Source organism: Aricia agestis, chromosome 2 (genome assembly GCF_905147365.1).
Source record: "Aricia agestis chromosome 2, ilAriAges1.1, whole genome shotgun sequence".
NCBI lineage: Eukaryota > Metazoa > Arthropoda > Insecta > Lepidoptera > Lycaenidae > Aricia > Aricia agestis.
Genome location: NC_056407.1, coordinates 19,763,669 through 19,776,719, shown reverse-complemented (window position 1 = coordinate 19,776,719; position 13,051 = coordinate 19,763,669). Strand labels below are relative to the sequence as shown.

Below are 13,051 nucleotides of genomic sequence, written 5' to 3'. Positions count from 1 at the left end.
AACACATTTGAAGCAATAAAGTTAGGCAGTATAATTTAATCATCTGAAATCTAAAGTTTTTTTTAAATGCCGTACACTATATTTTTTCTAAAGGGATATTAGGTTAGGCTCACACGGCACAATCCTGCACGTTTTTTTCACGTTTTTTTGCAGTAAGTATACGTCTTAACGAATTAATAGTGGCGCATACACTGAATATATTAGAACCATTCACACGTCGATTGTACTGCACGATTTGTTGCAGTAATATTGGCGTATGAATGTTAAGACGTATACTGCAAACAAACGTGTTGGATATCATCGTGCCGTGTGAACCTACCTACTCTTATACTCGTAGTAATCTAATATCGTAATGATCTAAAGACGAAACAAGGAAGTACGTACTTTAATTTTTTTATTATAATGAAGCATGGAAGGTAGAAGAATAATGACACAATATTATAGTAAGTTATTGATTATGCTATTTTGGTTGTTGTAAAAAGTCACTAGTTAAAATTAAAATGGCGAATTATAAAAAAACATAGCACTGGCGCACTGGCTAGCAAAATAAGTGCGGTCCTAAAGGACCGCACCGATCTTATTAGACCTAAATAAGTTGGCATGTTATAATATTATGTCGTGTTGCGTTGTTTGGTAATAAGTAGGGTAATACTGGTAATATTATCCGAATATAAATCTACCTTCCGAAACATGCAAACGTGGCTAATAATGCTAATATATCAAATTACATAAGAAACGAAAACTAAATATTAGCTACTAGGTAAGGAATACTTAATATGTTCCTATAAAAATAAATTCATAAGGGTCTTTTTTATTTCTAAATAAAAAATTGTATTCTTTGAACCGAATTGATGGAAAACACCGCCCCGCATAACAAAACTAGCTTTATCAGAAGGCTTCATACGCGTGAAATAATTTTTCAACCACGAGAGCTAGAAACATTGTCCTAGTTCTTGGGGTGGCTTGTGCGTTTATTTATCTGGGTGCACGGTAGTGCCCCCGCCAAGGCGAGCCAAGCGAAGCGCAAGGGTTATATTTATATAATTATAGTCAATCAGATTTAACGTTTTCCGTTCTATATAGGAAGGTACATACATTGAACCCAACTCACGCGGGGCTAGATGGAACATTTATATAGTTCAGACCTTATTTTTTAAATATTTTAAGACGATCATAAAAAACTGCATTTTTTTTTATTTCCGAATAACCGATTATTTTATATCTATATCTGACCCCTTAGCCAAGACCTTTTCTTTATCGCTTTTCTATAGAATCTCTGATCAAAATGTATGGAATTGACTTAAGAGTTCGTGAATATGACGTTGACGTTCGACTCGTCTAATGTCAATTCTATACATTTTGATTGACGATTCTATAAAGAATCGATAAATAAAAAGTCTTGGCTACAGGCTCTGTTGCCTGCACTTACATAAAAATCGGTCCACTTGTTCGTAAGATTAACCTGTGGTTACGTAAGATTAACACTTTCAAACAAAAAAACCCTACAGCTTATAACACTAAGTATAGATTTCAAGAATTCATAAAAGTAGGAAGTAAAGATTGAATCTAAAACAGTATGTACCTGAGATTATTTGTTTGTCACGATTGCGAGTTCATTGTACTTCAGCTGAGCTATTTTATGAAATAAAATATTTCCACAAATAACATCAAGTCAAGAATCTTACGCAACCCCTGTTATTCTCGTTATAAAGCCTTATCAGTTTTCAGTTACCTGCCAAGAAGGTAGCAGCTGTTTTTAGAATTTAAAAAAGTATACAAATTATTAACTAGCTTTTCAAATTCTTTAAAAGTTAAATAAGAAGTTATTAAAGGCAATCCCGCTAAAATCTAGGCACCATAAAAATTCTTAAGATTTTATATACAATTTTATCGGCATTATTAATATGTGCATTAATACCAAATTACAGCTTTGTAGGCCCTTTAGTTTTTGAGCAAAACCGCGGACAGACAGACGGACGGACAGACCAAAACTATAAGGGTTCCTTGTGTTGACTACGGAACCCTAAAAATGCAATTCTAAGTAAGCCAAAATTAATTTGATTTACCTACCTAATTTAACTTGATTAAGTAAATTTCTCTTAAGTTCCTAAGTCCTAAATTATTTTAAACATTACACGACAACGTAAATTATTAAAAATATAGTGTTACTCGGGATATTAATATTGATTTAGGGCCGTTTCACACGACGTTTTTTTACGCTCGTTTGTATCGATACAAACGCAAGTTGAACGCTCAGCAAACGGAAGGAAGCCGACACGTTCACGAAGAAAACACGCAGAAGACGAGCGCATCACAAACGCGCGTCGTCAGTGCGCAAAAAATACATCGTGTAGAAAGGCCCTTACTGACATTATAATATTAATCAAAATCTTAAATTGTATCAGCATAATTTATATTATGCTGATACAATTTAAGATTTTGATTAATATTATAATGTCAGTAAGGGCCTTTCTACACGATGTATTTTAACGCTTATGCGTTAAAATGTACACTCACTAAATAGACTGCAATGCCCCAATTAGTCTATCCACCGTCGTCGATCCGATCGAGCAAAAACTTTAATTATTATATAACAGGACAATATGATTAACAAACTTAATAGCGAAGTATAATTAACAAAAGCTGACTGATTGTTTACCAGGACAGTATAATGTTACAGTAATTACGGTCGCGGAGTGGGGCAACCCCGTCAAGTGGCCCCAGCCCGGGGCCCCGCGAGGCCCCGCAGCGGTACCGGGGGAGACTTATCCCAACTTGAGGTGTTTTTTCTCCTTAAAAGGTTTTAAAAATTTAAAAATACCTCCGGGCCTCGGAGATTCGACGTTGCAATAACAAATCCATTTTTGCGGGAGAAAATTAAGCCGAGTTTCGAATTTCCGAGTAAACGGCTTTTTATGATGTTTTTAGGCGAATATTAAAATGTTTTAAGTAACGTGATAGACTAAATTAATTTTGTAATTAATGTCAACATTAATAATTTAATCGGTTAAATTAAGTTTCATTAATAAAATAAAGTGAAAAAATTTAGTAATTAATAGATTTATTTAAAAAACCAATACAAAAGCCCACAACAAATTATCGACTAGCGTGCGGTGCGTAGCCGCCCCGTGGCGTGCGTAGCTCTTTCGTAGCGCGTAGCGGCGTTGACGCTCTTTAAATAGACTTCAACGATTATTATTATAGTTTTTTGTATTTTTTGTTTTGCTTTTATTTGGTAAAATTCTCGCTCAAATACTTTTTACAGCTTTCGTACTTGTTATATCTTTTACTTTCTTGTGCATAATAAAACCGATCTACCGACCTTCGAGAAGGAGGAGTTCTGGCCGATCGGAGTCGTCTACAGGAGGTTCCGAGGACGACTTCCGAACACGTCGCGCCCGACGTCGCAGACAATACGTGTAGTGTTTTAGTGTTAGTGTTAGTTTTTAGTATAATTGTATGTATGTTAGTCTATAAGGTATTTATAATATGGGCCAAGATGCCTGAGTTAAATAAATAAATAAATAAAAATAAACCAAAGGAAATAACAATATTTCTGGGTCCTAATTACAAAAAATATAATATTATTTCTAGCACCAGTATGTCAACATACGTTTTCCAGGGAAATCGCATTATGCACAAGCAACGTTACACTTGAACTAGTAGCCGGGGCGTTTTTAAATCGATACAGCTTAGTCGGGGAGACGTCTCACCCGCGCCCGCTTCTATCGGAAGTAATACATCGTAATACCTCGACTTGAAATATGTAAAAATATTCAATTTTTATTTGTGGCGTTAAAATTGGCGGGGCTATAAGCCGGGATGTTCCGCTCCGGTCGCTCGTTCGCCGGTTAATTCTAATACACACTGACACAACACTTTTATATTTTTAGCTGTGAGTATTGAATGATGTCGATGTGCCAAAGAAATCGATTCGAAAGCGGATGACGGAGCTTCGTAATTTGGTTGCGTTATGACAAACCCGGCCGACATACTAATATTATCACTATTAGAGCCCCCTCAGACTGCAGATCTTTAGTCGTCCCACGTCCGATGGTTAAGCGGAACGCTCAATGATAAATCAGTATGAAGATGCTAAATTGTTCACTACGCACACTGCACACTGCACACCTCCTTTTCGACTAAAAGTCTGTGGTAAAGTACTAGTCTGCGGGGGCTCTTAATATTTACATGACTTAATCAGTGGGGCTAAAATGGTCACATTTAGCAATTTCTCTCAATCAATTCAGCAAATGAATTGTCAAAACTGACAAAATGACTAATGTCAAATCAGTAATACAGAAATTAATTGCAAGCAGAGTTGCATTTTGCGATTTTAGAAAAATGAATCATATTATGATTCATATCATGATTCTTCAAAGCGAACATTTTAGCCCCGCTGACTAAATAACGAAAGTCCGCCATCTGCCTAATCAACTTCTCTGATAGAGCATGAATGATGATGAGGTAACTGAATTGAGTTTTGTATTAGGACCATTGGTAATTACTTAACTTTACATTACTTGGTGTACATTTACTGATTTTCAGTGAATGTATAGAAAGGGAATGAAAACAGGACAAAGGTGTGCAAAAAATATTATTTAACAAATCTTTGGATAGTGGGGTATTTCCTAGTGAATGGAAAAAGCGAGAATTGTGCCGATATTCAAGAAGGGCAAGACAACAGCAACGTAAAGAATTATAGGCCCGTAGCTATATTGTCTTTATTTGCTAAGATCTTCGACTCTCTGGTCTGCGATATCCTGATGAATCATTGCAAAAATTTAATTAATACCTACCAACATGGGTTCCAAAAGAAAAAGTCAGTGATTACGAACCTAGTCGAATATTTGATACCCAATTTCGAGGCGATTGATAATAAGAACGGAGTCGACGTTGTTTATACCGATTTTGCTAGTGCGTTTGATTTAGTCGATCATAGATTACTGTGTTGCGAGTTGGAAAAACGATATGGCGTTTGGGGTGGGCTACTCGACTGGTTCCTTTTTTACCTGGGCGGGAAAGAACAAATGGTAGTGGTAGACGGACACGAATCACTAAAATATTTTGCAACATCTGGCGTTCCTCAAAGTTCACATCTGAAACCAATATTGTTTCAATTGTTCATCAACGATAATACATCATAATATATATATACCACTGCCGCTGTTCTTTGTTTGCCGACGCCCGATGATATGAATATTTCGAGAATCATTAAATCTTCATCCGATTCCTTTTTACTGCAATCAGATCTTAACCGTATCCACCAGTGGTATCTAAACAACAAAATGGAATTGAATGCTTCCAAATGCCGCCATATTAAATTTACAAAGAAAAAGAAAGTTTTATCAACTCACTATCAAATCCTACTAATATTATAAAGCCGAAAGTATGTGAGTTTGTGAGTTTGTAGTTTGTGTGTTTGTGAGTTTGTATGTTTGTTACTTCTTCACGCTTAAACGGCTGGACCGATTTCGACAAAATTTTACAAGGAGGTAGCTGACATCCTAAATTAACACATAGGCTACATTTTTAACCGACTTTCAAAATGGAGGAGATGTTATGATCGTTTTCATTTGATTTTTTTTGTTCAACGACTACTCTGCTGTTTTTGAGCTGATTTCGACAAAAATGTACAAGCCGTTAGCTGATATCCTGGATTAACATATTATGGTCTACATTTTTAACCGACTTCCGGAACGGAGGAGGTGTTACGTTCATTTTTTAAATTGATTAATAGGCTTTCGCCCTGTCTCCTGCTTGGGGGGCTGCTAAACTAAACATACTGATTTCGAGTGTCATTTGAATAAATATAGAAATATAGGCTTTCATCCTGTCTCCTACGTGTAACTGCGCTGCAGCCTCAAAAAGATTGGAAACTCCTGATACACTCTAATATAGCCTTCCTGGGTAAATGGGTTAAGATTTTTTTATTGGATCAGTAGTTAATGAGATTAGCACGTTCAAACAAACAAACTCTTCAGGTTTTTTAATATTAGTATAGATGTGCCGCCCGTCCGTCCCGTCTTTCGTCTCACAGTCCTTTACACTGCAAAATGTTGGAAATCGTTTCACAGACAGCGAAGTTAATCATAAATCATAAAAAAATCACATGTGAACATAAAACATATATTTTTATCTCCTTCGTTTTGGAAGTCGGTTAAAAACAATAACATATAACAGGTTAATCAACTTCCATCCCTCAGTCATCAAAAATGTATGTTTCCGATGATCAAACTCAATTCATTTTGTCTCTAATTACCAATAACTATTTACCTATTAACTAGAGATCACCCAATGGTCGAAATTCGATCTTAGTTTCAACGACATTAGGACTACTACCTACATTTTGTAAAAATATAGGTAAGTAATAAAAAAATATTGACTTTATCATATTTTTTTCAATTCTTATCTCTGGGACTCTGCTGATCTCAGAATGGCCGTGTAAGCATTGTCTAATAGTATCTAATATTCAATAAAAAAAACTATAATCCATTTTCAATTTGTCAACTTGTTGTCAACAGACTTCAACCATAAATAAAAGAGTATAATTCGTATGTATAGGCTTATCATTAAAAAATCTGTCATTTTTCCTAGTGTGTGTAATGTTTTATTTGTTAAAAAAATGTATGTTAAAAGGATTATTTCAAAATAACATTAGCTCGATGCATTCCTTCACTACGAGTACATAAACTATAACTGTGCAAAATTTCATTCAACTAAGTTTCTCCATTTTTCGTCATAAGGGATACAAAGTTTTTGGCTCACGTATTAACATATAGATACACAATTTAGTTTACCTAATAAATCGCGGGTAACACCGCGGGGCACAGCTAGTTATTTATATGATGATTAAATCATCGAGTCATACTATACACTAAACTAGACTTTCAGCGCTACTACTACACAGTGAACTCTATAAGGAACACACACTCTAAAGTTTATAGTTTAGGGTGTGTGTGTGTGTGGTGTTTAGTTTTTTACTGTCATATTGTATTTTTATACCCTGTACTCATAAATGATACTCCAGCAGGCGTGGGCAGCACGGTGGGCGGCGGTTACGGGCTGTACGGCAACTACGCGGCAGCACTGGGTCTGTCGGGGCCGCCGCCGAAGCGCAAGCGACGCCACCGCACCATCTTCACGGAGGAGCAGCTGGAGCAGCTAGAGAGCACCTTCGACAAGACCCACTACCCCGACGTGGTGCTGAGAGAGCAGCTCGCGCTGAGGGTCGACCTGAAGGAGGAGAGGGTTGAGGTGAGTCGCACTCAGAGGCACTTAGGCAGCCCCTAAACCTACAATAATATTGAACAATATTTTATTATACAAAAAGGTTGAAAGCTACGCAATGTTCAATATTAACCCTCAACCGTTAATAATAATGCACAATTTGTAATATTGGGCACTAAAATTGATCGCCTAGGGGCCGCATATTACTGTTGTTCCAGTCAATGAATTGTTTTATGTTCAATTAGTTTTTAAGCAGTAAGCTATTGCATAGCATTTGTCACTGGCTTTGAGCGCGCCGCGCTAAACGTAACGTAAATAAACCTAACACCCCTACTCCGACCCGCACAGCGGTGCGGCGTTGAAAGACGTGCATCGTCTAACATCGTTTCAATTCGGCAGTGCGCGTTCGGCGTGCAACTAGACCTACGCGAACTATAATCGCATATGGATAAAAAATGCTATGAAATAGCTTTATCGCGGCAGTCCCCGAGTGCCACACGTATTTTTTAACACCTCCATCGTGGGTATCGCAGACACAATAAATTTTTAATTGTAATGCGGCAGCCGGCTGCCGCTTAAGATAAAAGACATTTTTAAAACACAGCTGTAACACACAATAGCGGCCTTATTACTAATTAGTAATTTCTTCCAGGCAAACACAGGTAGAGTAAACATAATTTAAGATATAAGTATGGTAAATGTGCCATTTACAAAAATGTATTATATCAAACGTAACATGACGCTTCAAAGTAAATACTTATATATTATAATATAATAAATAATAATTTTGGGCTCCGCTTTGGGATTGATGGGTTAAACTGGTTAAAGAAAACGAACAGTGCAGCCTGGAAATTGTTCAGCAGGCTTATTTTAGGTTTTTTGTATATCTGCACTCTTTTAATATTTGCGATAAGGTAACAAATAAGCCGTTAAAATATGTTTTTCAGGCAAAAAAATAAGATTAATTACATAAATATTTGAGAAATCGTCTCACTAGCCACCACTAAACAAAAGAATTATTATGCCTGGGTTCTATTGAAATGTAGCCTGTTAGGCCTGGGATAATGTAAAATTAAAAAAAATCGGCCGAGTGCGTGTCGGACTCGCGCACGAAGGGTTCCGTACCAATACAGAGCAAAAATATGCTAAAAATTGTGTTTTTTGTATGGGATACCCCCCTTAAACTTTTATTTTATTTTAATATTATTATTAAATATTAAAGTACACATATAACAAAAAAATGCTTGAAAAATTCAAGTGTCTACCTCTTGCCATTATTGATATAGAGCGAAAAAGGGATGCGAGGGAGGGAATGGGAGCCCTTAAATATTAATTTTATTTTGTTTTCAGTATTTGTTGTTATAGCGGCAACAGATAAACACAATCTGTGAAAATTTCAGAAGTCTAGCTATAGCGGTTCTTGAGATACAGCCTGGAGACAGACAGACGGACAGACAACGTAGTCTTAGTAATAGGGTTTTTTTTTACCCTTTGGGTACGGAACCCTAAAAAGGCACTTTTAATAAAGATTATACGTGGGTCACACTGAAAGTGTTTAGAACTAGCCAGTTAGAAACATTACTAATGAAAACTTTTTTAAATTATAATTTTAGAATTCTTTGGTAACATAATCTGGTATATCACATTTATTTGTCGTTTGTTTTGGTGAATTGGCGGCAAATATAAAACTCTTGTTACACGTGAAAATGAACTTAACGCGAGAAAATTTTCAGTTAATGATTTTTTATGACTTTCGTTGTGGGCTTACTCAATAACAAAGCTTTGATAGGCTGCTATTACCATTTCATAATGAAGCCCCATCTCGTGTGACTATTTACAATTGGTTTAACGAGTTTAAACGTGGACGTAGCAATCTCACTGATGAGGGACGTCCTTTAACAGCGACGACTGAAGTTAACATTAGTGTTGTGCGACGCATGATAGAGGGAGATAAAAGAGTGACCTACCAGCAGATACAGGTAAGCCTAGGCATTGCTATGAGTTAAGTTCAAAAAATATTACATGAACATTTAGGCGTCAGAAAGCTTTGTACCAGATGCATTCCCCATACTTCAATCGACGACCAGAAACGCCTTCGCATGGACTGATGTCGCCAAATGTTAGATAAGTTCAACGGCGGTGACTCAAATGCTGTATTTGACAACCTCACAGGTGATGAAAGCTGGATATATTGCTACGAACCCGAAACCAAAAGACAATCAGCTCAAGGGGTGTTTCCTTTCGAGGTTTGGCTAACTAAGGTAAAGAAAGGAAGAAGTCAAGGCAAAAAGATGATTGCCTCATTCTTTGGTCGGAAATGTAATTTTGCGACAGTTGTGCTAGAAGATGAAAGGACAATTACTGCAGAATGGTATGTCAATCGCTGTATGCCTGTTGTTTTGGAAAAATTTCGACAGCAGCGCCCTCGAAGCAGGACACTCCTTCACCACAACAATGCTTCAGCGCACTCCGCGAGACGGACTGTTGAATATTTGACTATGGCACGTGTTGAGATATTGAGTCATACGCCATATAGTCCCGGCCTGGCGCCCTGCGGCTTTAATTTATTCTCAAGAAATAAAGATGAAATTCGAGGTACTCGCTTTACGAGCCCTGAAGATGCGATGAAAGCGTACGAAAATGCCACAGAAGAAACCCCTAAGGAAAACCACCGAGAAAAAGCAGTGGGCCCACTGCTTTTTCTCGGTGGTTCCATCGAATGCGTAGAGAGGAACGGAAATTACTTCTAAAAACAATGAAAGTATTGTCAACTTTCTACATTAAGCCGTTTTTCATTTTCTAAAAATTTTCAGTGTTACCTAGGTATTTGGAAAAAAATTTGAGTACCCTGAGACAGTATTTGGCAGAAGGTCGCGACTTAGACTAAGACTAAGCAAGCCGTGAGGAAATTGCACAGAAACCTGAATGCCTATTTTTACAATGGTCCTATCCTGACTGCAACTTTGGGACTTGGGGCAGTCTTGGGGCAGAATATGCGACTATGTTGTATATATACAGGGCAAGCGTATTATAATATTATGTCACACACATTCAAAGTCATCTTTAAATGTTTCGAGGCTATTTTATGAATAAAATCTTTTGAGTTCAGGTTACAGCGAGATAGTGTGTTTGTGTATAGAATGGTTGAAGGGGTAAAATTTCAAAAGACATTGAAGATACCTCACAATTGGTATTTGTTTGGAATCAAAATATATTACATATACTTTTGATATAACGTATGCCGTTTATTAACATCGTAAAACTTATATTTATATATGTCGTAGGATGATTTGATAAATCCGTGTTTTCGCGAAATCCCTAGAATTTTCGCGAAAATTCTAGGGATTTCGCGAAAACACGGATTTATCAAATCATCCTACGACATATATATTACATATATACATAGTATTAATAGCAATTGCGTAACTGAATAAATATGATTATTGGGCAAGCAGTTAAATCAAATATTTAAGTTTGTTTTGACAAATAATGATTGAAAATATTCCGTAATCTCAGATGTAAACTCGGAGTCATATACATTAAAGTTACATCATAGTTTATATACTACGTATGCATTGCAACTTGAGATTAAATGTCATGTATGAAATTATGTAAGTTACATGTAGGTTACATAATAATATTATATTATTTCTAAAATTGCTAGGAAAGTAGGATTTACATTGCTTTTTATTTAGGCGCTACATGACTCTACTTCATCTATTAATAAATTTTTAATTTTTATATAACTCATTAGCACTGTTTATAATAATTAGGTTGAGGAAAAAGTTTCTTTGCTTTGTACATAAAAATTCAAAAGGTTTTTTTAAATAAAGTTTATTTACATTCAACTAAAGTAGGTGTAATTTTGTTGGATAATTATTTGCCTTGCCTGATCACATTTCTGGGGATCACACAAAAATTTGGGGCTTCTGATTAAAAAACTGTGATTTTGGCAGACTTGAAACTGCCTGAGAAGGATTCTGCAGAGACCGAAACAGGTGAAAATCTGAAAGTGCAAGTTCAGGACTATACGGCGGATGCAATAATATGATCTCCCATTCAAACTCTCGTAATTGTAGCTGAGTGGCTAAAAATGTGCGAGGTTACGTACTTTATCATGGTGAAAAACCACACCATTTCTATTGAATAATTCCGGCCGCTATCTCTTAACTTTTTGCTTCATAATCTCATCAGTTGTTCGCAGTACAGTTCAAAATCGATGGTCATTGGCTGCATTTAAAACTCTACAAAATTATACTTATTGATAACAAACTACAATAGACTACAACATTAGATTTGTTAGCAGGTTTAAATTAAGAAGCCATTCACAAAACTAACAGAATAGGAACGATTATGGGATCATTTTACGTGTGAGTAGAGGCAGCGTGGAGCGGGCGGAAAGCTTATAAGTGGAAGGTGTGTCAATAAAGGTGACGCGACACTGCCGGCCGGGGTGGGTGGCCACAAAAACTGTCACTAGTCGGGTAACACCAGTGTATACTTTTTAAAGTACAGCCTAAATAAAACATCTTAGTTAAACTAAGTTCTTCTCATAATCTCTTTTTTTATCATCAAAGATTTTGAGTATTATCAATATTAATGCTAAATAACGAAATAGTTAAAGTACTTAAAATTATTTTCAAAAGATATGAAAAAAAGATTTATTTGATTTAGGAAAACTAAACGTTTTCGTGGGTTGATCGTGCCCGGGACTATGCCTAAGCGGGGAGTGGAACACCATGGGATTTAGTGGGTAGATCCTACGGAGAGTCCCACTCAGGCCGATGTCCCCAATCCGCCAGAGAAACATTTCTCCATGTAAAACAAAGGCCAATCGCGGGATACTACAATATTGTACGTTTACATTGATTTCGAAACTTTTCAGCCAATTAAACCCCTAACATTTTCTTCTATGAAGCCTTATTGGAGGTACATCTATTAGGATACTGCTGAATTTTTGCGACCACTAACATTAAATATTCGATAAATAGCTCTTTCTCGTTGCCTATTTTATACTATTTCCAAGTTATATATTTTGTAATCATGGTATCGTCAGCTAAAGTTGAATTACTGTCGATTTTGGCGGAAATTTGATGACCATGTAACGAACCCCCTGGGTTTGGCGATTACATATCCTTACACCTTCGATCACTAATATACCCTACACTATTAAAATTTCAGGAAAAGGAAACTTTGGGAAGTTAAAGCAAAACGTGCTTGAATACTTACTTATACTTGAGCATTGCATTATTTGATATGAAATAATAATTTAATTATAAAGATTTCCATTTACTTATAGCAATTTTTTAAACAAAACCACGCTAAAAGCTGTTATAGCAGCTGAATTAGCCGATCCAAGACAATCGACAGTAAGCTTCTGCTATTGCACTGCTGAGTGCTGACGCAGTGGCAATGTAACAGGGGTTTGACAGCAGACATTGCACAATTTCTGCTGACTGTTTAGTTTTTCATTGATTTATAGAGGCAGTACCTAATATTGTAAAATTTTCGGATATTGCATTCATTCTGCCCATGTTTTTTAAAATACTAGAGATCGCCCAATGGTCAAAATTCAAATTAAAAAAAAATTGTGTGTGTGTTGTAGTGTATGTAATGCTTTATTTGTTAAAAAAATGTAATAACTATGATAAAAGCATAATTTCAAAACAATATTAGCTCGATGCACTCCTTCACCATATCATCATCATAATATTAATACGCGAACGAAAAACTTTGTAACCCTTTTTACGAAAAATGGGGAAACGTAGGTGCATGAAATTTTGCACAGTTATAGTTTATATAGTGAAGGAGTGCATCAAAC

At 36.2% G+C, this 13,051-nt stretch overlaps 1 protein-coding gene across 1 annotated transcript in view; it reads left to right on the top strand.

Moving 5' to 3' along the window:
- The window catches only part of LOC121740056 (homeobox protein goosecoid), a 31,326-nt gene that overhangs the window by 631 nt on the left and 17,644 nt on the right, over positions 1-13,051 (top strand). The window contains exon 2 of the mRNA XM_042132768.1: positions 7,031-7,257. Coding sequence (XP_041988702.1) covers positions 7,031-7,257 — 227 coding nt within the window. The remainder of the gene's footprint in view (positions 1-7,030; positions 7,258-13,051) is intronic.